Raw genomic sequence first — 27,543 nt, forward strand, 5'->3', positions numbered from 1 at the left:
TATTTCACGAATCCGTCTAGGAATTTTGTGGAATGGAGGCGCTCTGAAGTTAGCAGAGAACGTCGTTTATTGAGCAATATTTTTTGGGTACATTGTAGGATTTCGTTTACTATTCTTTATCTATTTATATGCTGTACACTCCCAACGGTGCAATAACATCCGAGTAGAATCAGTATATATTCGATGCATACTGATGCATACATACATCGAACTGATCGACACCGAATCATGGATATAGGAGTATAGGGATGGAGCGTGAGCTAGCATTATGGGCAAGGGGGGTTTTTTCTTTTCCGGAGGAGGCAGGGTAGACGTTGCATCTATTTGATTGGTGGTTTTTCTGCGCATACTCTCTACCGCTAAGTATGAAAAATGTTTACAGTTTTACAGATTGCTTACATATATCTGACAAGTTGAAACTAGAAAAGTGATAGTTAACCCTTTGTCCTATAATAACGTATGCCACTCGTGATATGAATTATGTTCCAAATATTATAATGAACGTTGTTAAATAATTAAAAGTGAAGAAAATGAAAAGTTGTATAAATTTTCGATAACGGCAAATAGAACGAGGGATTAAAGAAAACTAAAATTAGAGAATATAGAAAGGAAATTAAAATAGAACGAGGGATTAAAGAAAACTAAAATTAAAGAATATAGAAAGGAAATTAAAACGTGCAACACGAATTAAAGAACATACTAAAAGGTTATGTAACTGTATGTAACGCATGCATAATGACGTACTGCCACGTACTGCGCTTGCGCCGGACACAACCAATGAAAAAGATGCAACTTCTACCTCGTCCCCTCCTGAAAAAGACTTCCACCCCGCAACGACATCCTCCACACACACACATCCCTATATTCCTACATCCATGCACCGAATAGGTCTGAACGGGTGTTATCTTTAAAGAGAAACACCTATTACGTATGTATATAAATACTGTTTATTGCGAACGGAAACGTAAAGCACTGAAAAAAAGCCGTATGTCGCATTTTATTGATGTGTGATGGTACAAGATTGTACAAAACAGTCGCAGGACTTCCGTGTAATGGCAACGCGATGCGTATCTATGCGGATAGGTGCATAGATGCGATCCAAATTCAGGTGAATGCCGTTGGATGAGAATCCCAGAAGATTTGGGAAAATGTCACGCCTGATCAAGCCCGTTTCCGGTGAAGGGGAGTCGTATAGAATTTCCAAAAGCGTCACGAGCGCTCAGGAAAGCGTTCGTGATAGAAACAAGTATTTTCTGCCATCGGAAGTGGCGGTGCATAATAGCAAAGTTGATTGTTGGGTCTCGTACAATGGCGGAGTGTACGATTTGACTGATCTTTGCAAGGAATGGGCTGGGAAGAGGGAGATCAAACCCTTGCTGGCTCACGCCGGCAAAGATATAAGTCATTGGTTCGATCACGAGACGAACGACATTAAATATCACGTGCACCCCGTCACCGGAGTTCTGGTACCCTATTGTCCACATGGTCCATTACCGGATGTAATGCCTCACGTGGTTCCTGCGAGCTCTTGGCGGCCACTGGACAAATGCCCTTGGTGGCTCGACGAAAAGTACAAGAAGGGTCGTTTGACCAGTAATCCCAGACCCTGTCGAATTATGAACGTGCTCACCGGGACGGAATGCGTGATCATGGTAAAACGGGCCTTTGTTCTCGAGGCGAGAACGTCGAGAATCGATACGTTGTTAACGAGAATCTGAAATACAGGTTTGCGAGGAGGACACCGTTAGACGTATCCAGAAACGTGCTCTTATTTACAACGCAAACGGACGACGCTACACGTGGAAATTCGAGGGGAAGGAGCTGAATCTCAACATGACTTTAACAGAGAACGGCATTCCAGACGAGCGTGATCGTTTCATTGCGTGTGGCATGCCCGACGATTACTACGTACCCTGTCTCATGTGCTATTACAACGACAAATGTACTTGCGTGAACGAGCAATAGGAATTTAATGAGAAATATCTAGGCAGACGAAAAAACTTGGTTGCTTCCTCCAAAGAAAAGTTTCCTACGATATCGTCGGCCCAGGCTCGGGTCCGACACGAAAGATGGCGCCACGGCCTCTTGCCGCAGCGCGCCTTTGATCCGAGCAAATGAAATTTTTATATTCCTGCCCATAATTATGAAATCTACGAAATTAAAAAGAAAATGAGTTTATCAGTTATTTCACATCACATAATTTTAAACTAGATGAATTGAATGTAATTTTTACTATATTGTCAAAAATGAACCGTTAGATAGTGCTTGTTATTTCATTTAGTGTTAATATTCTTTGCCTTTGAATATCTCGAAACAAGAAATACATCACTTAGACCACTTTCATAATTGTGGGCACATTTGAACAGCCTTTAAAAATGGAAGATCGAATCGATGATTCGTCAAAGTCGATCGACTCGAGCCGGGCGTCGTCGAGTATTCTGCCCCCCTTCAAATCAAATTGTTCGTACTTTTACGATTGCAATAGAATGAGTCGATATGATTCCCTCCGTGGTTCACGCATCGCGAAAAGTAATACCGCGCATTTGCCACGGAAGGTTTTTGTGTTCTTCGATCAAACAGAACGGCTCGTTAGCAAGATGGAGGAAGAGCGCTTCGAAAATATGCTGCTCGGTACAGTCTCACTCCTTTTCTTCGAAATCCATGAAAGTAGCGATTCTCGGCGCTGCCAGTAAAACGGGTAAATATTGTAGATTAGGTTACGCACCCATCGTTTCCCTTCATCCTACACGTATTTTATCGCAACGCCTCGTCGTAGGTAGATGTCTGTCGTTATTTCTAAAACGTACGTCGTGGATAGACGAATTGGCAATTTACGATAATGCTTGCATTTACGGCCTCGCATGGGACTTAAATTATATCGACACGAAGTGTAAGGTTAGCACATGCAATCCTTCGGAAGCGTGTTTGCAGCGAACGCTCGAAGGGGCGAAGATAGTAATGATAGTTGCGGATCGAGCGATCAAGAAAGAATCGTCCCCCGATGAAGTGTTGAAGCGCAACGCCGACATCTTGTCGGACTTGTTGCCGAGCGTGATTAAATACTGCCCACAGGTAAAGTAGCACAACATTTCCCCACTCGACGGGGGCACAACAATGTTGCTGCGAATTAATACGCTAACGATTATCGCTACCCGTTTTCCTCTTTGGATGCTTCCTCGTATGTAATTCCAACTTATCTAGGTGGACATACGCACGAACGTTGGCTGGTAATAGCTTATCTCTGAAAAACTCGAGCATAAACGTGCAATTTCCTTTTATTAAATCGAATATCAGGAAACCTTTCGCCGCTTTATCTTCAATTAATTCCGTCTACCGTTAATCTAGTCGACATTAAGCGAGCTGTTTGCTCGATCCTCTAGCTTCCTACAACTATACGTACAATCGTATTCACATTCGCATCGGCGAATCAACGCTCGGGGTTCCCTTATTAGTCACTTTTATCGACCACCCTGCTCATGTAAAATTTATACGCGCACGACAATAAGTATGCGATATGGGGCCGAATAATGGCGGAACGACGCCGTACCGCGCTCCGTACGACCACAGCTTCTTATGTGTAGCAGTCGACCTCGGCTTTTAACGCCCTCGCAGTTTCATTAATTGCAAGCCGGCTGTTTTCGACATTCTTCGCGACAATCTCGACGAGGACACGGATGTTTGTCGCATCGATCCTCTTCCATTCGTTCTTTACCGCAGCTTTACGGCTCGCGGCGGTTTCCTTATGCGTTTTATTCGTTGCATAAATTCGACTTGGGTCTTGTCTCGCGGATACCCGCGAAATATCGGTGCATTGATTTCTCCTTTCCTCAGGCGCTGGTCGCGATAACAATGCATCCGATAAACAGCTTGATACCGTTGGCCATGGAGATGTACAAAAGAGCCGGTGTCCACGAGTACAATCGTGTTTTTGGTGTAATTAGCCTCGACTGTCTCAGGGCGAACAGTTTGGTCGCGGAGGTTGTAGGCATCGAGCCAGAATGCGTCTCGATACCTGTGATCGGTGGAAGCTGTTCGAAGACGTGCGTGCCGATTTTTTCGCAGTCGAAACCTTGCAACGTGATATCCCAGGTAACCGTCGCCTTGTTAACTGGTTGCTAGATTTCTTCCAGCATGTCGGCTCGGTAATTAATCGATTAATCGATTAGGCAGAAGCTAGGAGGCTAACAAGGGCTGTGAGATACACCGACGAAGAAATATCGAAACTGGATTCAAAGGGTACCGCGGCCATTGCCATGGCCTACGGGGCAGCTAGATTCTGCATGTCTCTTTGCAAAGGTAGACAAATCTGCGTTCTATAGTTACGCAAAGTAACACGTCGGTATTATATTGTTGCCAATTGGTACAGCTCTGCGGCATCAACGCGGTGTCGTGGAATACGCCTACGTTCGATCCTGCGTGATACCGGAAATTCAATATTTTGCTTCCGCCTTGGAATTGGGACCGGATGGAGTTCAAAAGCATTTAGGCATTCCGCCTCTCGACGACTACGAGTGCAAGCAGTTTAAAGCTGCTATACCCGCATTGAAATCCGCGATACTGCTCGGAGAGGTAATTTCATCATTCTCCAGATTTTTGGAGTGAAACTAACTGGATACCGTTCCACAGACTCTCGCGTTGGGACGAGGACCGCGTCTGATCGAAGGGAGCCAGAGAACTTTACCGGATACACTGTAGCAAACATTCGGGGGAATTATACGACGTGTATAGAATTCGAGCGACTTTCACGAACGCTGGACAAGGCTGCACAGTTTATTTTATAGGTCGCCGAAGAGTCTCTCGCCGCTAATTCCCACGTGTACTCTAATGAGCAAAGTCGGCCAGTCCAGTTAGCCACCTGGCTTTTTTTCTTTATCGACGACTATCAAAGTGGTACACGGGCCAACGTGTGCGTACCGAGTGTGTGCCGCTGTATCGCAGACACACGAGAGAGGCAAAACAGACCGAAAAGAGAATCGGTTCGCCGATCTTGAAATTCCGGCTGTAATTCTTTTTCTCTTCACCCGCTGTGCGTCCGCCGTTTCATTCATGGCGATCATTATTGACGATAGTTATTGTGAGGCACGCGGGAGGTAACCTTCGAATGATTTACGATCTTATCCAGCGCGTTCCATCTATCGGAATTAACCTCGTTTCATTACGGGCTCGAAAAATGAGGAGCCTTCCATCGGTGTCCGGGTGCTTTATTTATCGAGTTAAGGCTCGCCGCGTTGAAATCAGTGCTGGCGCACGGACAAACGTAGAAAAATCAATTTACCCGAGACGGAAGCGGAGAAAGAGCTAAACAAGCCTAATTACGCCGAAAATTCCGGTGCTATTGTCGCTGCCTCTTGCTGACGGTGTTGTTGCTGCTGCTGTGGCTGCTGCCGTCGCCGTTGCTGCCGCTGCTGGCCGGTACGCGAGAAAAATCGAAACAATGGCTCGTAAAGCAGGGGAGACCGTGAAGCATCGTGTCGAAGCGAAACGCCGTACTCGAGATCGAGCCACGATAAACCTGTAAAATAGTTAATGGCGATCGTAATGGTAGCAGCGATCCGTTCTATGGAGCATTGCTTTATGAGCGAGTTGGACGTCCGCGCGTTTATTTTCGCGTAAATCGGAGACTGCAGAGGCACGCATAAACGCCGCGCCGTGCCCGATCGTCTGGTTCGCGCGCGAGAGCAGGCGAAAAGATTCGGGAAAATGGAAAAAATCAGGCGAGTAGAGATTCTGGGCTGGTTCTAACGGTGTCGATCTAATTATAAGAAATCCGCACCGGTTCCATCGCATCGGTTGGTTCCAGGCGATGAGGAAAGAGGATGGAGGCGCGAGGCAAGAGGCACCAGGCACGAGACACCAAGCACTCGCCTCCTGCTCGTTTATTATACGTGTAACAGCGAGCAACTTAACTAGAGTCACCTAACCAGGGAAGTGTTTGGATCTGATAAGAACACGAATACAATCTGGTCTCGAAAGATTCTAGCAGCGGACGCGGTTTTCGAAGAGCCACCGCATCACCGCGGCTCAGGTTACCAGGTAGATACGCGCAACAAAAGTAGAAGAAACTCGTCCTTTCCGCATTCCCGACACGCCACGGTGTTCCCAAGTGTGCTGCGCCGCGACTGCAGACAAGGTACGGACGACTGCAGCTGGCAACTCTTTGGCAGAAGGGATTATTGCGAAGCCGAGAAGAGGGAGGACCGCTCGGCTCGGCCCCGCTCCGCTCGGCGCGGGTGTTGCCTATCGCAAATCCTCTCTAAGCGAGTCTTAAACTCTCTACATTCCGACGCGATTCAACTTTAGCCACGGCTGCCAAGCGGTATAATAATACGGGCTGTATAAACGCCGTGCACCACCGCCTCGCGGTTCTTCCACGTAACAGCTCTGTCTTATGAGTTATTCACTTAAGGGGGTAGACTCGTTTCCAGGATTGCAAGGGTGCAACGATGAGGTTTCTCATGATACTACCCCCTTCACTCGGCTGAATTCGACCACCGCGCTTCCCGATCGTCGAGTTCAGTCCCGTCGCGATTTCTTTTTCGACCGCGGCGGCATTACCAGCGGGCTCGAGACAGACCCGGAGCTCTTAATGAGACATCGATCGTGACTAATGCACCGGTTAAATAGTTTCGAGCGACGATCCATCTTTTTGCCGTGAGCGCACCGGTCGGCCTTGATAATATAAACGACGAGGATCGCCTCGATCCCGACGATGCATTTCATCGCGATACGAACCGATAAAGCTAGCGAGCAAACTGGCCGAGTTGTCGAACCGCCGATGACAAAAAAAAACTGCGGGTCATCTCGAACGAGTAATCGTCTAATCGTTCTCGTTCGTAGCTGCGAAAGATTTCTCGCAATCCTTTGACGAACTATTCGACGGAAGTTCATGTGCCGGACGCTCCCGTGGACTAGCCTTCGCTGGAAGGTTCTTGCCACTGGAACTTGTACTCCGCGTCGCGTCGGTAGCGCCGGCAACTCGCGGAGCAGGAAATTAATCGCATAGTTTCTCACGACATAATAGCGGCGGTACCCACCTGCCCGTCTCCTGCCTCCTCGATCTTCGTCCGTCCGAGATCAGAATCAGCCGCGCGGCGTCTATCGATAATTGCTTTAATTACGTCGATGTTAACGGCTCTTGAATCGCGAAAATGTAATCGTTCGCGTAATGACAGAAAACCGACGTTAAACGGCGTCACGCGGCCGACAGTTTATGATCTCCTCGCAATCGTGACGGAGTTGCCAAAGATCCCTCCGCATCCTAGTCGACCGAGATATCCTCGAGACGAACAAAGGCAGATTGTTATAGGAAACTCGGAATTAGAACAAATCCGCTAAAATTAGACGAAACTCGATACAAATCGGAATTTTTGCGTCACGAGAGTACCGCGATATAGGAAGGGCTACTCTATAACTGTCAACGTCGATCGAGAAACGAGAAACGGTTCTACGATCTGGAAATACGTATAAGCTCGTTGGTATTCGAGCATTAGAACGCCTCACGCGACCGCTTTTTCTGAGCAGCAGAGCGGCTGGCGCCGTCTGGCTCTCTTTCTCGTTGGATTCTTCTAATCAAAGAGGTTATCGAGGATTGCGCAGTATCGATCGTGCGTTCTTCTGCCCAAGGACGAAGACTGGAGGACATGCGTCGCGATTAACAAGAGAAATCGCTTCGAGTGTACTAGAACGCCGAGGAAGAACTCGTCTTGCCGGCGAGGCGGCTCGTGAGAAAATCTACGAACCGAATTCCTCCCGTCTATCCACGCGACTCGCTCCTCGTCATTAGTCGTGTATCTCCATGTCGTTCTTTCTTTTCATCGCGAAGAAACCGAACCGGGTTCTCGTGTCCTTAGATAGTATCCTGAGAAGCGAGGACGCGCAGAAGAGTCTTCAAGAGACTGAAGAGTCCGACGAATTCGTTGTTGAATTGGTCGACACTACCCTGTCCGTCCGTCCGGTCTTGATCGTCTGGGTGACGAACGAGTTCCGGGGGACCGGTTACGAGGACGCGAGTTTAGAAAGATAAGAGGATACAACGGGATAAATGGACGGGAGGTGAACGTCCGTGGCAAGTCCGATACGCAGGCGACTATGAAAGCGTCCGGACGCTAATCGTATCGGCCGACAGCCATTGTAAATGCGCTTATTTTGCCTCCGCGTATCGGTCGCGTTCGAGCGAACAAACGAACGAATCCCGGGCCAGTTCCGTATCGCGATGCGTCTTTTGTCCGGGCCTTTATCCTTGCCGTAGGTTCTCCGTTTTACTCGGGTCCCTATCGCTCGCGCTTTTCGCCCCTTTCCTCGAGCCTGGAGCGTTCCGGATTGCCCCCGGGACACAGGACATCAAAGAAAGAAGAAAGAGCCGAAAGGCGTGGCTCGGTTGCTCTCGATTTCAACGGAGTTCTCCATGGGGCAACCTCTCCGGTCCCGAAGCGTGATGCGCGATGCGGCGATCGATCGTGCGGCGACCATACTGGCGCGTCTATACGGTAACAATGCCGCGAGTATTGGCTATACTCGAGATAGCTAGGTAGGAAAAAGAAGAAGGAGAAGAGTAGAAAAAGAAAGGGATGACGGGTGAACGGCCGCTGAATGGCACGACCTTCCGAGGAGGCCGGTCGAGCGGCCGAGCAGAGCGAACGGACGAACGATACGATGCTGCTGCTGCTGCTGCATGGTGCATGCTGCACGCGGTATGCGCACTCCCCCGCGACCACGACGAGCTTCCGCGTTCGAAGAAGCACTCTAGACGCTTGGATTCGCGAGAACCCGAACAAGAGCCTCGCGGTGTTCCGATGCGAACGATAGGAAACGGAGCGACGCGACACGTCGAGTTTTACCGCTCGACGAGAGAGTGAGAGAGGGAGAAAGAGCAAAAGTGTCGGGTGCAGATTATACTCGCGCTTTGCTCGTTTCTTCAGGGGATAGAGGGAAATCGAAGCGAAACGCCGCGCCGGCGCGCCTCCCCGTAGAACTGGATAGATCTCGGCTCGGTTATTGGTGTGTGTACCTTTCTCGGCGATATTAAGTCGATTCGTTACGGCGTTACTCGCAGAGTTATCTGCCGAGCGGGCCGCGCACACCGGTGGAAGATAGTGCGCCGTCAGCGCGTATACCTGTCCGTACAATTCACGTAATCTTATTTAAGTACGATTCTAATAATAGTCGGCGCTAAGTTTTTTCCACTCGTCGAGCATTAGCGAATGGGGCGGGGGAGGGGCGGAGTTGAGGGGGCAGGGGGCGAGAGACAGGCGGGTATCCTATTTTCTCTCGTTGTCAATGAAAAATACCTCGAGCCGGCAAACCGGCTGTTCGCTCGCCTCGCTTCGCCCCGCCTCGCCCAACTTCGCGAACGTCAGCGGTGGCGGGCAACGTGAACTCGAACTCGAACTCGAACGCGAGCGCGAAGCGGAGCTGTTGCATCGGTACAACGGGGCACAGGAGTGCAGTGACTTTGCACCGTGGCTGCGCCTAACCTCGCAGATCGTCCACTAGTTTTCTCTCTTCTGCTCCTTTCACTATTTACCTCGCTCTTCCTATGCCGCATTCAGATCCACCTACATCATCGCCATTGGCGCCTGTGCGATCCTTCGCGGAGATCCTGTTCGTTCGGGCCAAAGCGAAAGCATTGTTGCCACGAGCCCTTAAGGGCAAAGGCGTAGTTCGTGTGTCTGGATCGCAACGAGGTCGGCTTGTTTATGGCACACCGTGGTAACGAGATATATCCTTTCCTAGAGATTAATATCAGCGGGCTGCTTCTCTCCACGAGACGTTTCCATCCCCGCGGAAATCACGCTCCGCTGTTTTATCGGACGCGTTCACCCGGTTCGTTTGTGTTCCCACTCTAGATTCATCTTCAAAATTTTCTACCTACTTTCTTGGATAGGTCTGAATGCTGAGTACCGAGTATTGGAGATCTTTCGTGCCCTCGCTCTTCTCATCCGGACGTCGCTTGTCGCGGTTAGCCGATCGTTCGTATAACTGTACGCGGAGGACTCGCGGGAATATATACTTATCTCGCTGATAAAAATTCTAGTGTCGCGTGGCGGCGGCGATCGTGTGCGGTTTCATTATTCCTCTCGGGTGTTGGTAAGCGCGTTGCGTGCTTGACGCGAACCCTCGTATACCCGTACCCGCGTCAACGGGTAATCATTCCTCGATCGGTGAATCGCGTTGTCACCGTTCGCGGCATTCTTCGGATCGAGTGCAACGAACTGAACTCGTTGCTCCACCGTGCGATTTCCTAGATCTGTCCCGTTTCGTGGCCCCGCAGGATTCCACGATATCTCAATATTATTCCGGTTCTAGCTTGCGTCTAATAATAACACGGAATGCGTCTAAGTTTGGAGTTTCGCGTTCCTTGATATTCTGCCAAGCAATGTTCGCCCGTTGCCGCGCCGCCGTTCCGAGCTCGCGTTCGTCGTGTTTCCCCTAACGGTGAAGCATGGACGTACGCAATTGTGATCGAGCATCGATACACCTCCTCCGTATACGAATGCCTGGAATAGCCGAGGGCCAATCCGGGCTGCATACGATTACGTAATCATTTTACCGGTCCTAATTGCACGCGTAATCGACGGAGATCGTTAGCGAACGATGTTAGACGTCCGTCGTTAGGCTGCAACCGCACCTTTCGCAAACTTCGACGCGAGATTATCAGCGGTGGGTGGAGTCGAACGTACTCGCGCTGTTACTTTGACCCGCGGGACCGAATCATCGAGTCTTCCGACTAATGTGAATAAGTCTTACGCTTCGAAATGAACGCGATCGTCCTCCCAGCAAAGTCTCGGCAAGTGCCGTGGTCCTCCGAACGGCGATTTTCTACGCAGCTCCAGTTTCCTCGGATTTCGACTCGTCCCACGTTCCGACTGCTCTCCCTATTCTTTCGAGCACACATTCCTCGACTTTAATTCGAAGCTACGGCAATCTGGAAAGCAATCTTTCACGAGCGAGCCGCGGCAGGTGTTAGCCTGTTTCTCAACCTCGATGGATTGGCAAGCACTTTCGAGTCTCGGGTCTCGTATTCCCGAAGAATTTACAGCCGCTTTACGTCAAGGAATGCACGAGTTCTCGTTTTTGCCCAAGTATTTCGTGCTATCTAGTCGAACCCTGCTGAAGTCTGCCCGTAATTGTACGTGTACGTATCGGCGAGTTGATGCTACCATAAATTTGCATTCCCTTCGTGAAAGGTAATACTCTGGAAATGGTGAGTCGGTGCGCGATAGAGAACGGGCCTCGTTCAAAACTGACGCGATAAATATCATTATCGGGACCCTCTAACTCGAGTACACGCGCACGGTTCTCGATGGGGGAATATTTCGCGGATGCCTATGGGGAAATTATGCGAATACTCGGCGGGGGGAACAAAAAAAACTATCGCCGGCGAGCATCCTCTTTCGCGTCGTTTCGATCCGAACGGTACAATTATCGTTGTTCGGGCAACACGGTTGTTGGAATTTTGCGCACGGTGGCCGATCAAGGGACTCCGAGAGGTTCTCGACTCGAGAAGTATCTTCTTCCCCTATGGCCGATGCATTCTCGTGCCGATGCGCCAGTCTTCCCGAGACATCCTTGAACTTGACGACCGCCGCGCGCGCGGGTGAGAGGACGAGCGCGTCCTGCGTTGCCAATATAATACTCGAACACCAGGGATCGTAGGAAAAGTTGAGCCCCGGCATCGAGTCGAAGGATCTACCATGGCCTTGCATTTACTGAAACGCGTCTCATCGTTTACTACGCGCGTACCATGGCAATTTACTACGCACTTTTGAAACAATGTACGTATCTGCTCGAGGCATCGCTATACCTCTACAGCGAATCCTTAGATACACGAGCGTGGAATCGAAACGGAAGAATCTCTGCCTCTCTGGCTCCCTCTCTCTCTCTCTCTCTCTCTTCGTTCCTCTTCGTTCTTCCCATCCTCTGGTTCTCGGCGTTGAGCGAAACAGCTAGCAGCGCGGCTGTCTCTGGTGAACCTAGACCTCGAAGGCATCCTTGAACTTGACGATACCCGAGAGGGCCGAGGGGGCGAGTCGTGCGTGCCGCTCAAGCCTCTCGTATCCAGTTATACATATTTCTGTCCCGCGCCTGCCTCGTGGCGTTCATCATCGCGGAACACCGATTTGTAAATAGATATGTTCCTTTCACGACACTGAATTTTGCGCTCTGCCAAGAGTGCTCGGTAGGCAGCTGGACGCCGAACACCGGACGCTACCGAGCTGTTGGTTTGCGTCTACGAGCGACGAGGATGGCCGCTCAGGCCTCCTGCCTCGGCAGGCCAACAAGTATGTTCCTCGGAACAGTTCTCGGCTGATTATCAGCGCTAATCGCGAGGAATGCCGTAACGCCGCGAAACAACATCTTCTCCTTGGTGGTCTGGCTCGAACGTCAGCCCTGATTAGCCTAACTTTTATCGAGAAATGACCGGCCTTTATACTCGTTAGCGATGCCAGGCTGGGTCCAATCAACGGGTACTCGGCCCGGCTGCCGAGCGTAACGGCGAGAGTGTTTCTCGTTCGCCGTGATCATGCTGCGCCGAACACGTAAATACATTTTCTCGAGTTTGTACCATTGTGCTCGCGATTCGACTTCTCTCGCGTTTCGAGGCGGGCGGCTTCCAGCGTGAAATGGAGTTCGTTGATCGTTCGGTGCCGAAAATGGAAGAGAATTGGATAGACGCCGTCGTAGAAGCAGCTTATTGTTCGGTTTAGCAAGCGATTCGCCGAGGAATATTCAGTTTCGTCTTCGGCTTTCGATATTCTGTTACAACGTTCAAGACCGGTTGTTCCAGCTTGCATATAACTCTATTAGACGTTCAACGGCTAGACGATTCAGACCCGCGAGAGCTTCGATACTACATCGCGCGGATATTCATTTTCAATAAACTTATGCAAACATCCCGGACACTCCGGCTGAGTTATCGATAATAATTTTAGTCTCGTATTAGGATGCCGAACGTTTTTCTACGGGATGCCTAAGTGAAAATAGTCTCTCCGTCTTCTTCTTCTTCTTCTTTTCTCTTGGTGTTCTTGTCGTTCTTGTTGGGCCGTGCGCGTCTTCTCGCTGGAAAAACGATAAACGTTAATTAAATCATTCACCGAAGAGAGGATAATCGATCTCCGCTTAAGCAATACAAGGCGTCCGATAGAAGCGTACATCGGTTTCGCGTTTATCTCCGATGCCATGAATCTTTAAGCGGAGTGTGCGCCGTCGCCTCCTGATTAATTTAAATCTATCGCCTGCCACTCGGCATGCTTTCGTAATCGTATGCGTGAAATAAATTTCTCGCGGAACGAGAAAATCAAACGTCTACACGAGCTGAATCGTTCGCGACCACGGGCCCGTGAGCCGAGAATCGTGAGCTGCGAGAGTCCGGGGTACACGCGTATAAAATACACCGGCGCAACTGCGTCGCAGAGTCGCGTCTCGCATTTGCGATGCTAATATTGTAAACAAGCCATCCGATGCTAAAAATGAAAAATAATAAGCGCATTGTCGTATCAAGGATTCGTTGTGTAACGTTTTCGTACCGGGAACGTTTAACCAGTTATAATACGCTCGTTCGCGTCTAATGCGAACAATGTTCAGGAATATAATTGTGAAACGCGATATATCCCCTTCTCTCGGCAAGAGATCTGCTCGGTCGTAGCACGGGTTTCCTCAAAATTCAACGAGAACCGCGAACTTTCCTTTGCTCGCGTAACACCCGCGAAGCATAGGTTTATCGGTAATTTCGAAGCGAGGCGAAATTATCGTTCGCTATTCTCGATTCTCGGTCAGTGGAGGGCCTAGCTGGTCGGAATCAGGAAGCGGATTTCGCCGGAGACGAATAAAAGTGATCGCGTGACCACGAGATACTCGGTTCCCTGCAAACATTTAGCGAAATATACACCTGCGGTTGCGTAATCCGTTCGCCGGTAACGTGGAAAGTGTTGCGTTTCACGACGCGGACGTTTTCCACCGTTATCCTTCCACGGCTATAGATCAGCCGCGCTAATGAGGCCTCTGTAACGGTATGTATTCCCTGCGTCGATGTCGGTGTTGTATTACCGAGGACAACAATTACCGTCGATCGACCGATTTGTTGGGCAACGCTGTTCGTAAAATACGGCGCATATCCTATGCTCTCTCTGTTCGGTCGCAATCTTATCTCGAGGGTAACGTGGACGCGTGGGCGCGCCGACGAGCCGAGGAAAACAAACCGAAAACCTCTGTCGAATCCACGGAGTTCTCTGCCGTTTCTCTTGCTCGCGGCTAATTCGCGAGATTAGGATTACGACACGGCGCGCTTCGACGAGCTCGAGTTGCATCACGTCGCGTTACGACTACCGATACAGGTTGTCAATGAGTTCGAGTGCACGGTACTCTGTGGCTTACCGCACGGCTACCTTCATCAACTTTTTGATGGCTTCTCTCCGAGGCCCGCTATAATCACGGAGATAATAATAATAACGATAATAGACGCTGCCTACTCGGGCAATAAACTTTCTGCTCGTTTGTTATTAAGTATACGCGTGTACCGTGGCAGTTACACCATGATTTACATGTTATTTTTACGTCGACTCTAAACGGTCGTTGACTTTGCACAGATTCAGAAGCAATACACGTTTTTACGGCCGAGTAACGAGCAACAGTCGAGGAGCAACGCGAACTTTTATGAATTGAACGTGGAAATTCCGTTGCGTCGGACGATCTCTCGGTAGAAGAACGCCGATTTCCGGGATACAGCGAGCAGCCCCGTTTATTCCCTTTTTCTCACGGGCGCATCTGAAGCTTGTACGCGACGAGCCGGGATCGCGTCGGATATCTCGCGGACAAGGTACTGTTACGGTTTACGCCGCGATAAAACGATAAAACGATACGGAGCTATCAGGATCGAGGATTTACGTCGACGCGGATAACAATATACATATTTCTAATCGCGGAATATTGATCGGCGCGATAAACAAGCGTTGCGTAAGGCGTGAGGAATAGAAAACCCGTTGGTTCGACGATCGATCGATCGCCTCGTTCCGAGATTCGCAGTTTCACGGATTGGATTAGAGGCGTGTGCGTCGAGGACAACGCGCACGTACACGGATCTCCGGCTTTGGCGACAGCTCTTGCATATGCGTACGCACACGCCCGTAGAACACAGCAGATGAAGACACGCGAGTGCGGTTAGACGACCGGCTGAAACTCGAGATTCGCGCTTCGTGTTTTCCTGGATTATAAATTATTCCGATATATCCACGGAAAAGAAACGTGGTTTCTGTAATCGTGCACCACCTTTTAGAAAGCGTCGAGGATCGCCCGGGCCGAGCTCCCATAGAGGATCCACGAGGATCTCCGTCGCGAGTCACAAATTTTCCAGGACCCGGACTCCGCGGAACGCCGATGCCCTCTCCCTTCCTTTCACTCGAGGAAACTCCGAGGCACGCTCGCGGGAAGGTTCGAACCGGTCGCGATCAGTACGAAACGTAACAGTGCACAGCGAGCGTTCCTTCGACGACAATGGTCTCGGTCATTTACCATAATGTCACATTGTTCCCGAGCAACGTGCTCGCGGAACACACCCACGACTCCGTTTCGCTGTACGGTAGAAGACGGATACAGCGTGCGCGAGCGAGCCCTCGATGATTATTATAAAATCATTTTCCTTTCTACCGCGCCGTTGCACGAACCTCGACAAGCAAACGAGCATTGTTGGCCTCCAGTTACGTCCACCGTTCGCGAAACGGTATACCGCTGCGCCGTGTACGAGCGCGGCTTGCGTTTGTAGTTTGCGGCTACGAATCCTGAAGAACGAGGTCAGCTTGCCATTTATCCGTCTCGGCGAGTCGAATCGTATCGAATCGATCAACGATTCGACGTCCGCTTCGGTGTCCCTATCGCGGTAATGTAACGCAGCGAAAATCATGAACGATCAAGAAGAGATCCTCGAGGTTTCTGCGAAAATAACCGTGACCGTTCACGGCAAATTATACGATCACGCCTCCCGTCTGGTTCTGTTGTCTTTCGGATGGATCTTCGTCTCGTTCGTCCGCCTCCTCTCGCTACCGCGATATCGCGGACACATCCACTGGTAGAATTGCGAGGCGTAAAGATCGCGAGGAGGTAGGAAAGGCGCTCGTCGTTAACTCTAACGGTTCACGAGAATCTCGGTAGTCTCGTCTATGATCTCACGGCTGCGATATCCGGAGGAACGCTTCTGCCTCTCTACCGTTTGACCCTGCGAGCGCACACAGCGTCCCCGACAATCTCCTTAAATTGATACCGTTTTCATCGGTCGGAATGAATTTGTGTGTTTATAGCGGATGAAAGAGTCACACAGGCGATAGCGAGATGGAACGAGGATGAGGTCGAGTTTCCTAATAGAAAATCAATGGTTTTATCGAGAGTCTCGGCTCGACGTCTATTGCTCCAGAGTACGGCGCGGCGTTATCACGCTGCGGGACTCGACTCGAGCTGCACAGCTGAGAGAGCCTGAGCCCCCTTTTTCTCCGTCAGTGTTTTTCCCCTCGTGCGGTTCCCCGGCATTTTACATGGTATTATGGTCCGTAATCAGAGTCGTGACTACCGTTCGTTCGCACGATGGAGCCACTCGAGGGATTTCGTTCGAGGCTGTTATGGATGGAGCGAGGCTTAACTCGCGATCAACCATTAACCAAGATCATAGGTTAGTTGGGGTCGATACTCGTTTAACGCTTTTACCTCTGGCTAGATGCGTTAACGGATACCTAGCCCATCAGTCTACGGTGAAAAGCGTTTCTACCTCGTGATCGCCTGTACACGTATCCACCGTATTTTCCCGCGGACTTTCTTCCCTCGCCTCGCCGGATAAACAAACCGGTGGCTGCGAAGCTCCGGGGAACTAAAAATGTCTTGCATTGATTGTGGGAAACGATTTTGTTACGTTCAAAGTAACATTACAACATTCTTGAATTTTTCTATTTCAGCCAACCATAATTTCTTCATAAATGCGTAAAGACCCGCGGTCTAGTAATAACGTCTTCGCGAAGAAATCGATCCTTCGTTGCTCGTCCTTCTCGATCGCAAACGGAATCTGCACGCTTTCCGGCGAACGGTGAGCCGCATTTATCACCGTCACGGAATCGTTTTACGCGTGTGCCGATCTCGCGAACCGATCGCTCGTTGCGAAGCCATTCGCGTCGATTTAGCGATCCCATTCGTCATCCATTCTTGTCGCAATCGAGTGCACCGAGGCACCGTCGTCGTCGATCGGTATCTGAACCGCGCTCCTAATTACAGGCAATTTCGAAAGACTCATTCGGCCCGAGATAAAAGCAACTCGGCCGCCGCGAGCGGACAATCCGCCTGTGCCAGGAAAACGCTCGGAAACACGTGCGCGGAAAATATAGGGTAAAGTGCCCAAATATGAACCGCTTTTTGTTGATGTCATTTTTTGATCATTTTAGAATGCTCTTTTTCGTCCAAAAAATTACCTCTTGTAGATCCATTTCCTCCCTATAAGATTCTGGGGTCAAAATTGTTCAAAAATTAATACAGCTTCGAAGAAATATTTTTTTTGCGGTGTATCATTTGCAGGTTCCAGCGAAAGAGGTTCTTAATATGGTACACCTTGAGTTCCTAATGAACCACTTTTTGTTGGTCATGTTTTGATTATTTTAGACTGCTTTGTTTCGTCCAAAAAATTACCAGTTGTAGATGCATTTCCTATTGTTTGAGGATTTTCTTACTAGAGTGCGACTTCTGCTTTACAAGATATAAGGTAGTGCCATAATAGGCGACTATCCCATATTTGGGCACTTTACCCTACAACATATCCGAACAATATCTGGAATTCATCTTCGTTTATTTTCCACTGAACGTACAGAAAAATCGACGACCAAGTACAGACGTCACGACGTCTCGGGAAATCGTAGATAATATCGGCGGATAATATCGTTTTACCGTGAAATAGGCTGAACGTTTTCGTTGAAGTTTGTTGCGCTGCCTTCAGGAAAAAAGCTGACGCGCGACGGAGCGAGCCGAACGGTGACTGCAGGGGTCGGTGTATCGCAATCCCGTCGAGGCAAAAATCCCGCAGCCTGTCCGCGTTCCCTTCCTCGGCACGAAGTTTAAATGTTAGCCACAATAGCGTGTCATGTCAGCTCGATCGTGTCGAAACAAACGGCCGAGGGGTTCGTACGAGACGGACCTTCTACTCGAGTTAGACCTGTTCCACGGCTCGCTTGTTCTCTCGCGTTCCCGGGAACGGGAAAAGCCAGACACGCCGCGTTATCCGAATACGTTGGCTCGCCGACACTCGAAAGTTAACCCCTGATCGAGGCTCGCGGCGATTCCGACAAATTCTCCGGCTCGAGATCGTAGACCTTCTCGAACGCCTGCAGCGTGTCGTACAGGATGATGTAATTGTCGCGAAGCTGGACCAAACGGTGCCACAGATTCGCGTGGATCACGTCGGAGGGCTTTGCCCCCGCCTCCGCCGCCGCCTCGGGCGTTACCTGGACGGATCGAAAGCACCATTAAGGGTCGAATTATGCTATCCGCACAGCAGAGTTCGACATTAATCGATTAAAATTTTAACCAAGATTGATTGATTAACGTATACGATTAAAAAAGGTAATCGTTGAAAAATGGACTATTGATTCAATCGATTGATGAAGTTAATCGTGAATCGTTGATTAAAAAAAGAAATCATCGAAAAATCGGGGACTGATTTAATTAATTGTTGAAGTTCATCGCCACACGGTCTATCTATAAATTGTAATAGAGAGAGACAGAGAGCGGAGAATTGACAGAAATATATCTTAACAAAAACTCAGTTAACCAATTACAATTACAATTGAAAGGAATGTAATCGTTAACCGCAATTAACGACTAAAGTAGGAGTTTAATTGTTAATTGCGATTAACGATTGAAGTAGAAATTTATTCGTCAATCGTTGATTATATTTCTGCCCAACTCACAGACACGGACCGTTTCCGTATCGTCACCGTTCCGGAACAAAGGTGCGAGGAGAGTATATGTATAAAAATGTTTTCTCATTATGATTAGCTATAGGCGAAGCTGAGAAAAGAAAGGGAAGTTCAAGAAAAAGAAAAATTGAAGGAAAATATAGGACACTCGGCAAAGGATTAACAGACGACGAAGAAAAATTTTTGCAATATTTTAGAATGTCGCAATATAGCTTCAATATTCTTTTGGGAAAAATTGAAAATACTTTAACGAAGAAGAGAAACTAGCAGTATGCATACTATCCGCACCGCACCGACCCGTTCCGAACACGACAAAGTACGCATTGCAGAATATTCGTCTGGTCGGATATGTTCCGTGTCTGTGCGATCGAAAATACTGTCGTTACGGTCGCGTTGATTCGAAAGGGAAATGGACGCATTCACCGCGGCAACGGGGAACGTAACAGCCGCAATTAGTGTAAAGGATTACTTTGTTGGCGTTGCGGGGCGAGCGTTTCACTTGAAGGTACTTGAGATGAAAGAACAGCTCGTAGGCCCAACAGTCGATGGTTTCGATCCTGCGGATCGCGTTCGTCAGCTCTTCGGTCGGCGGGGACGTCGTCTTTGTCGTTGCCATCGTCGCTATCGTCGTCGTCGCTGTTGACGACGCTTTTTTCAACGCGGTCGATTGAAGCCAGCGTTTCATCTGATCGCAGGGATCGTAAGGAGACGGTTTGTCAGTTTCGTTGGGTGCACGGATGAGGAGTCGACTCGAAAATCCACTTACGGTAGTGGTGTCGGCGATCAGTTTCACCATGGCTGGTCGCATGATATCGATAAGATTTCCAATGATCGTGGTGTCCTTTGTAGCCGTGGTCACGTAAGTCGAGAGAGAGCTGTCCCAATTCGGCGAGGGACCGCATTGAGCGTTCCTCAGCTCGCGTCTGCGAACGCGTCGGGAAATGAACTTTATCTCCTGCCGCGAGATAAGATTCTGCGATAGCTTCTTACCTTTGGAAGAAGGCAGCAATCATGTTGTCGATAATGTACTGGGACGGAGTTATCACAAGTTTCTTGGTACAGGTCACAAGACTGCCGACTAGAAAGGCCAGAAGCTGGCCGAGCGGACCCGGTCGTCGACGTATACTGGACCCGCAAACTCCTCGACCTCTATAGCACCTTCTCTTGCAAACTCCGTGTCGCTGTCCACCGCGGTCGCACATCGACAGAGGATAATAGCTCGAGACTACGGGAACAGAAAAAAATCGCGGTAGGGAACGCGCGTTGCGTTACGAATCGGGTTAGTCGCGTCGCTAAAATCGCCTACCACCGTAATCCGAGGTGCTGTTCGTGTCCCAATCTTTCGGGTTGGACAACGTCGCATGACACTTGGGTTTCCGTTCAGGCCCAATCTCGTTGTATCTGCTGTTCCTCACAGAGTCCGGCATGTACTTGTTCACGTAGTCGTTCAACTCGATGATCTTGCTCGGGAACGTTTCCAGACAAGCGATCGCCTGCGCCGGAATAAAGTCAGCACCGCGAAGGTTAGACGTTATCGTAATGAAATTGTGCTTCGTACTTCTCGATGAAGGCGATCGAGACACGAAGTCTCGCCATCCGTCTCGGAAGTCATCGCGGCGACGACGCCACGAATTGCTGGCTAGAAAGCGTAACTGATTATTCCACGTAAATTTGGATCAACGCTCATCTTGGGTATCCCCGCGGGGCCAAAACCAGCGACCTCGCGGTGCGAGTTGCGCGTACAGAACTCGATAGAATTTCGACAACGAACGATCGCGATCGCCGTCACTGTGAACACGAACTTATCGCCGGAACTATTTCGACTTCGATTTCGGGATAAAGGTACCGTCCATCTGAGAGTTCGTGTCGGTCGTTGCTCGAAAGAATTCCATGCGTGTAGATCTCGGATGAGAGTTTCTCGGAAGAAGGAAAAAGAAATATTCCAAAAAGTGTACACTAACGAATTTCACTTTCGAGAGTAACTTGCGACAATTCTACGCGCGGCTGCGTTTTAATTATTACTACGACGCGTTTTCTTCATCGGTGGAGAAAAAACCGGGACGGACGAGCAGCGTTTAACGGGGTATTTAGAAGCGCGCATATTGAAAAGCCTTAGATAGATCGCAGGGAGATACGGTGCCGGCGATGGTTGTATTATTATGTACGTACACACGGGCCCGCTTTCTGCGAAACAGAGGCTCAAGATAAATAGTGTAACGAGCGATTCGCTGTGCGGTGCACGGGTTGCGTTCAAAAGCGGACGGTTAATGAGAATGCAATGGGCGCCTTAACTCCACCTAGGATCGCCGAGCTCGAAACGGATGTGCTTCCAGATTTTTCCTAATTAAGATGTGGCCGGTGCAACTCCATTACGTAAAGCAACCATCTTGATTTACCGTTCGACTCGACGGCGATCCGGCCGCAACAAAACCTTTATGGCTAGCGAGAGAATTGGAAGGCACTCGAAAAGAGGGACGAGCAAAGGGCTGCCGGTTTTCTTCCACCTCCTTCTTCTCTATCTGTTTTCCTTTTTTATTCGTGCTGCTGCGCCAGCAACAGGCATCTTCGTATCGCGGGTTCCCTTCTTCGTCGTTCGTGTCCGCGAGTTTCGCGGAGGTGCCGAGGCGAGATCTTCTCAAAGATCTAGCAACGACGCACGACGGTCGCTATTACTCGCAGCGCCAACGGCTGGCTGGAATGCGATGCAAATTTTATACGAATCGGTTACACCACGACCCCGTCCAGTACCTCTTCGAATCGGAACCTTCGATAGGCTCGGCAGGATCGTTGAATGCCAAATGGCGACCTTCGCGGCGGAACAGCCGTGCTGCGAATCCCTCTACGCGCTCCTCAAACGTTACACGGGACAGAGTATGCAGTACGAGACACGCGAGATATCAACCCTCCCGGCTCCCTTCGCTCTCGGTCCGCGGACGACAACTGTCGATTGTGAATTGGTCGGAAAAACTTTTTTTACACGGGTCGGAGCCTTCGATAGGCTCGGCAGGATCGTAGAATGCCGAATGGCGACCTTCGCGGCGGAACGGCCGTGCTGCGAATCCCTCTACGCGCTCCTCAAACGTTACACGGGACAGAGTATGCAAATCGAGACACGCGGACGACAACTGTCGATTGTGAATTTGTCGAAAAAAACTAGAAGCCTATTAACGATTTAGCAGATATAATACGCGAGGAGGTGGTCGAAAAGGGTCGCGCGCGTTGATTCTAAAGACCGATATCGGTGCCGGCGGCTGACAGCGCGGCCAAAGACGGCCTCGAGCGGAACGAGAAGGAGAACGCGAGAACAGGGACGGAGAGAATCGAGCAAAAGAAAACCGGAGGAGAGAAGAGTCAGAAGAAGAAAGAGAGGAGGAAGAAGAAGAAGAAGAAGAAGTCAAGAGGTATCACGGCCAAAGACATTTCTATGCGCGCCCACTGTCAGCGAAGATAACTTACGACTTGGCGGAATGGTAATGGCCGTGGTGGACATTCCGTCCTGTTGCAGATTTAATAGACTCGTCCTGATAGAGGGCTACGGAACATGTCACCGTTCGTGGCCAACCGAGTCGAGCCAATGATTTACCCATGGACGAGTCTTGTCAACGCCGCCACGATTTTGAATCGATTGATAAGGACTGAATCGACCCGTCGCGGGATACAGTCTGCTTTACGATCGACCGAAGAAACGTTTCAGATTATTCGGTCGGCTCGCGATACCCATGCTCGAACCTCCGAGCTCGACACAGAAAGGGACGCGCGAGGTTTGCTCGACAAAGCGTCGCTCGGTGGATTCGTAGGAAACGCGAGGCGATAATGAGGCTGCGGGATAGGTTCATTGGCTCGTATCCTGGTCGTCGAAACCATCCAACGGAACGCGTCTCTCGTCTTCCGTCGAGTCGTTGACTCGCCTATGATTTGAAAAAGAAGAAACGAAAGAAGAGGCTCGGTGCTCGTTGCATCTCCGTGCAGAAACGGACCGATAGATAAGGAAAGGAGCCTCGTCCCGTGGCACTGGTCTTCGTTCCAAGTGTTAATGAACCGTCACTCGGCGCATCGTTTAGCATCTCGTTTCAAGGAAACGTCGTTCGCGATCCGAAACGGCAGAGTTCCCATTCTCGGTCGGGATATTTAATAAAACGGTCGTCGAGCCGAGCTGCGCGGAGCAGAACCGAGACGGCGACGCGGAATCGTGCCATCTACGGTTTTTCAATTACGAAGCAATCCGTGTTCGCGATCCCTCGAGACGTATCGGCTTCTCGGAACGGGGGCTCCCTTTCTCCCGCGTGGCTGCTCGATCCGCTCGTAAAATAAATCGGGCGTACCGAAAGATTCGGCGATCGCGCATGTACAAGCCGCTATATTTGCACCGCGTCCTTAGCGTGTCGTTAGCCGGCCGGCCGAGCAACAACTTTGCCGCGTTTCGACGTGCTCTCGTATTCCGGTGCACGCGATTCTCTTTTATCTGCGGTTGCGACTTCTCCGCTCTTTGCACGCCACTACGCACCTCCCCTCCACCCTTTATTTCGTGCAATCGCATGCAGCTCTCCGCGGCTCCGTATTTGCATACACGTGCGCGAAAACGCGGCGACCGTCTTCGCGATCGCGAGTTATCGCCCGGCGAGACCTGTCGAGAAAAACTCGAGGCCCTACCGAGGCTAATGGTCCATGATTCAAAATGAAGGGACAATTACGCGTGCGTTAGCGGCGCGATCGAGTGGGCGGTTTTCAAAGCGACGAGGTCGAAAGCGGACAGACACGAACCTCAATAAAGACAAACTTAGCCCGACCGGCCGGCCGGCGTCTATATTTAAACTCGCGCGTCTTTGTTCGCGCGATTGTCGCCCCCGCTCGAGACCAGATTGTCCCAAAAGCATTCCGCTGCCTCTCCAAGGACTTGCCTCGCGTACGCGACAGAAAGACATGTTTTCTCGGACGGTAAGCCGTTCTCCGTCGAATCCGAAAATTGTTCGCTTTCGATTCCGCAGGGGCCTGATACGTCCTCTCGCGTTTGCGAGGCGAACTGCGATTCGGTGGGAGGGTAAAACGGTGAATCGTTGTCGCTGTTACATTTCACAAATTGGCCGGATATTTTATATAATATCCACGGTTCGTTGGGCAATGTCTTGAATCCATACTTTATGTTTACCTTTTATAGGGGTAAACTTGTCGATTAGGGTCCTCCTCTCGGATTGTAACGGGACCTAAAACCCTGTCGCATTCTATACATTGCCCGAAAGATCTTGGACACATTGCCCGTAGCATCGCGATCGCGTTAATTCATTTGGCACCGCACGCACGGCGTTCTGCTGACACTCGGCTGACACTCGACGAACTCGTGCCTCGTGCGTCACGCGTCGTGGTTGTCGTCGGGACGCCGATGAAGGATAAGCTGAAGAGCGTTTCGCTTGGCAACGATCGGCCTCGATGCTCATCGTGTCCAGGATCGATAGATTCGCCGTCGAACCGAACGGTTGACAGAAGCGATACGGTCGAGGATCGTCCGGTATTTTTCTGCGACGAGACATTGTGGGCGTAACGAGGAAAATGGGACACGCGACGATTACGAGACGTCGTCCGCGTAGTATAGCAGGTTAATTCGTGGCGTAAAAAAGCTAACGAGGGAGCTTAACGGAGTTAGTTTGTAGCCGGTTGATTATACTGACCCCCGGGGCAAGTGGTAGCCCGTGTTTGAGAACAGTCGTTGCCGGCCATCTGTCAGCGCATCTGCTCTTAGGGAGCGATTAGATCGTTCCTCGATACCTTTCCATCGTGCAATTACCTGGCCCGCTGTATATTACGCGTTACGCCGTGAGATTTATCGATCCGTCGAATCTGCGAATCAGCGAATAGGAAAATCGTTAACACTGTTTTCGTTTCTATCGCGAGACCGATAAGCAGCCGCCCATGACTTATTATAGGAGGAGCGTTGATACGATGTAAAAGCCAGCGACGGGATGAATAACTGGAGGCAGGCCAAGGCGAAGATTGGTACGTCGAGTGGTTGCCGCAAACTTGCATCGCTCTGGCATGGCATGGCGGCGCGCGGCGCGGCGCGGCGTGACGCTGCGCCAACAGCCCGAGAGAGCCCGAAGAGGAGAACCGCGCCGTGGCGAATCTCCTAGCACCTATGTATCTGAGATGGCATCTGAATTTTTGCAGACGCCCGTGTCCCGCGAGCCACGATATCTTGCGCATTCACGCCGCGTTAGAGCATACCGTGCTTCCACGCGGTGTCTTGCACGCTAATTACAACGTATCCGCGGTCGAGATTGAACGCGGCCGATATTTCATATAGGACAGAACGTTCTCGCTTGCGCAACAACCTCTAATAATGATTGCGAAAGCGATATACGTAAGTTAAGTATCGAGGTTCCCGCAAGGGGATCGAGGCCGAAGAAAGTGCGAGCAGTCAGCATCGAGCCTATGGCGAAGGAGGAAACTCTCGGAGCGAGCAGCGTCCTGCGATAACAAAACCTTAGACAAGCCGGAGGATGTAGAGGGCCGGTCCAATCGCTCATTGTACTTTTTCCTCGCACGCTCGTACAATTTCTTCGCGCAGCGTCGAGCGGTGAGGTTTGCGGATGCGGCCCTGGGACAATCCCATTCGATTCGCTGCCGTAATTAAGGAGTCGCGGAGCGACTGGGTTGCACAAGGCGGGGAGCGCACCGAGACACTGGCGCCGTTGCGCGTTGCACAGACTCGAGACGGAGACGGATACGCGTAGTTTTCTCGCGAGTGAGAACCGAGAACGGAGGCGCGATCGCAATTGGTAGCGCGAGTGCCTTTCTAATTTTCGCGTGGCGCAACGCGCGATTCTTCCTCCCGAGGCCGGAGTCAATTAGCATTTCTGGTTAATCGGATTCTCGCGCGAATCTACCTTAATTGCGATCATCTCGAGGACGCCGCAACTCGGAATTCCTGAATCAAAAGGATCAATTTCGTTCTACCGGGAACTCGATCGAACGAGTTCGCGTGTTCCCTCGGTTTCTGCGTTGATCATCGTTTACGTCCGCGAGCTTTGTCTCGATGGTTACCCCGCCGTCCCTATTATAGTCGAAGCTCCAGTTTTCCGCCGCTTATCGGCCAGCAACCATCTAAATGTCGTCATCACGTAACCTGTACAGGGTAGATCCACTTAGGACGGACGCGCGGACTCGTTTGCCGCATTGTGCGGCCTCTAGGATAAGCCTGGACCTTGCACGTACAGAGTACAGAGTGCAGGCTCGACGAACGTTCGCGATATCGACGAGCGAGACCGCGTTATGGCTGCTCCGTAACGGGGCATAATCGTGCCTGCTCGCGATTCAATACCCGTGGCCATGCCCGTGTCCAGCCTCAGCTTATTCTATCATCGATATCACGAAACGGTCGAGCCTCGATTCAACGTTACGATCGGTCCGATATCTGCGACACGGTTTACCAACGCAGCCGTTTTCTTCCTTCGGATAACTGAGGGACGCTTCGAACAGCTATAGCTTGAAAATTTGATGAGAAAGACGGGGAAGGTACACTCGTAGACGGCCACGAGTCGCGAGCATACGTCCGCGAAGACTGTGCTCGCCCAGAAACAGGAACATCGTGTGGCTGCCATTAGGTTTATTGCGATCCGTGACACAGGCATTTAGATTCAACCGGAATGCAGCCCTTTAGCTACAATAACAGGTAGACGCGAGCCAGCAGCCGCGGTAGGAATCTCGTTTAAGGGGGTCGATCTTTCTTCCCATCTTTTCTTTGCTCTCTGTTTCTATCCGTGATCCCGGTGATCCGACCGATTCGCTTTCTACGATGTACAGCGTACGAGCATCCGTCGTCGGACGAGTATTTTATCGCGCTCTCGAATTCTGTTTGTCGCCGCGATCCCGATCTTCCTCGATCCTCGCCTGGCCGATGCGTTCGCGTAAACGTAAACGTAAACGATGAACGCACCGCGGTGCAACGCGCGGGCCGCTAATTATGCAGATTGGCACCTAACGTAATGCTCGTTAATTAACCGCAATGCCCGTTTTCTATATCCAGGTGGGACGGAAGGACGGCCGGGCACGGCGCCATATTGCCACACCGGAGCGCTGCCCACGCTCTTACAGCAATGTCGTGTGAAACGGTCGCTCGTTTACGATTTATTGCAAAACTATAGCCGCCGGGGCTGTACGCTTCGGACGCCGTTTCAGGTTCTATCGGGGGGAAGGACGAATACGTGTTTTCGGCGAGGACTTGGAGCCCGTTCATGCACGGCGGAAACCGCGTGGGTCTTAACCCCCAGCCGTAGCTTAACTAGTCACACTAGTAATCAAGATTTTGAACACAGTCTAACAACTACGAATGTTGCGGCTTTCTTTTTAAATGAAATCAAATTTGATTCGTTTGATTGCGGATTTTATGCATTTAAGACAAAAATGTACACGTACAATTTAAAGCAGTGTGGACGTGTTAAAAATATTTAAGCACGTCAATGTATTAGTTTCAGCTTCATACCATTTTTATTTGGCTCCTGTGTCCTGCAATCAATGCGAACATTTTTTATTTTGCATGAAGATCTGCAGTGTAGTAATTTCTTTTCTTCTCTCTTCTACGACATTTATCAGGACAAAGACGCCCTAATCACTG

The 27,543-nt window shown here is 50.2% G+C and overlaps 3 protein-coding genes across 5 annotated transcripts; 2 read left to right on the plus strand and 1 right to left on the minus strand.

Moving 5' to 3' along the window:
- The first annotated feature begins 6 nt into the window (after nt 1–6).
- On the plus strand, nt 7–2,054 carry LOC143211667 (cytochrome b5 domain-containing protein 1). Its single transcript, XM_076429521.1, has 2 exons — nt 7–1,652; nt 1,726–2,054. Exons 1-2 carry the CDS (start codon nt 1,113–1,115, stop codon nt 1,963–1,965), a joined length of 780 nt encoding a protein of 259 aa, XP_076285636.1. The 5' UTR covers nt 7–1,112; the 3' UTR covers nt 1,966–2,054.
- Nucleotides 2,055–2,496: 442 nt separating this feature from the next.
- Nucleotides 2,497–5,189, plus strand: LOC143211148 (malate dehydrogenase, mitochondrial). The gene is made up of 5 exons (XM_076428609.1): nt 2,497–2,529; nt 2,581–3,072; nt 3,832–4,089; nt 4,167–4,296; nt 4,367–5,189. The coding sequence occupies exons 1-5, from the start codon at nt 2,497–2,499 to the stop codon at nt 4,600–4,602; spliced, it is 1,149 nt and encodes a 382-aa protein (XP_076284724.1). The 3' UTR covers nt 4,603–5,189.
- An 11,292-nt stretch (nt 5,190–16,481) lies between these two features.
- Nucleotides 16,482–25,684, minus strand: LOC143211243 (uncharacterized). Of its 3 annotated transcripts, XM_076428728.1 has the most exons (7): nt 24,602–25,679; nt 20,497–20,577; nt 20,245–20,431; nt 19,929–20,163; nt 19,705–19,861; nt 19,408–19,623; nt 16,482–18,464 (listed from the first exon to the last, which is right to left on the minus strand). In XM_076428728.1, the coding sequence occupies exons 2-7, from the start codon at nt 20,548–20,550 to the stop codon at nt 18,273–18,275; spliced, it is 1,041 nt and encodes a 346-aa protein (XP_076284843.1). In that variant the 5' UTR covers nt 20,551–20,577; nt 24,602–25,679; the 3' UTR covers nt 16,482–18,272. The 3 variants fall into 3 exon arrangements, with proteins under 3 accessions (XP_076284843.1, XP_076284841.1, XP_076284842.1); XM_076428726.1 differs by having other exon boundaries at nt 20,245–20,577; nt 24,602–25,684; XM_076428727.1 differs by lacking the exon at nt 24,602–25,679 and adding an exon at nt 22,395–24,586 and having other exon boundaries at nt 20,245–20,577.
- Nucleotides 25,685–27,543: the final 1,859 nt, after the last annotated feature.

Source organism: Lasioglossum baleicum, chromosome 8 (assembly GCF_051020765.1).
Source record: "Lasioglossum baleicum chromosome 8, iyLasBale1, whole genome shotgun sequence".
In the NCBI taxonomy this organism is placed as follows: domain Eukaryota; kingdom Metazoa; phylum Arthropoda; class Insecta; order Hymenoptera; family Halictidae; genus Lasioglossum; species Lasioglossum baleicum.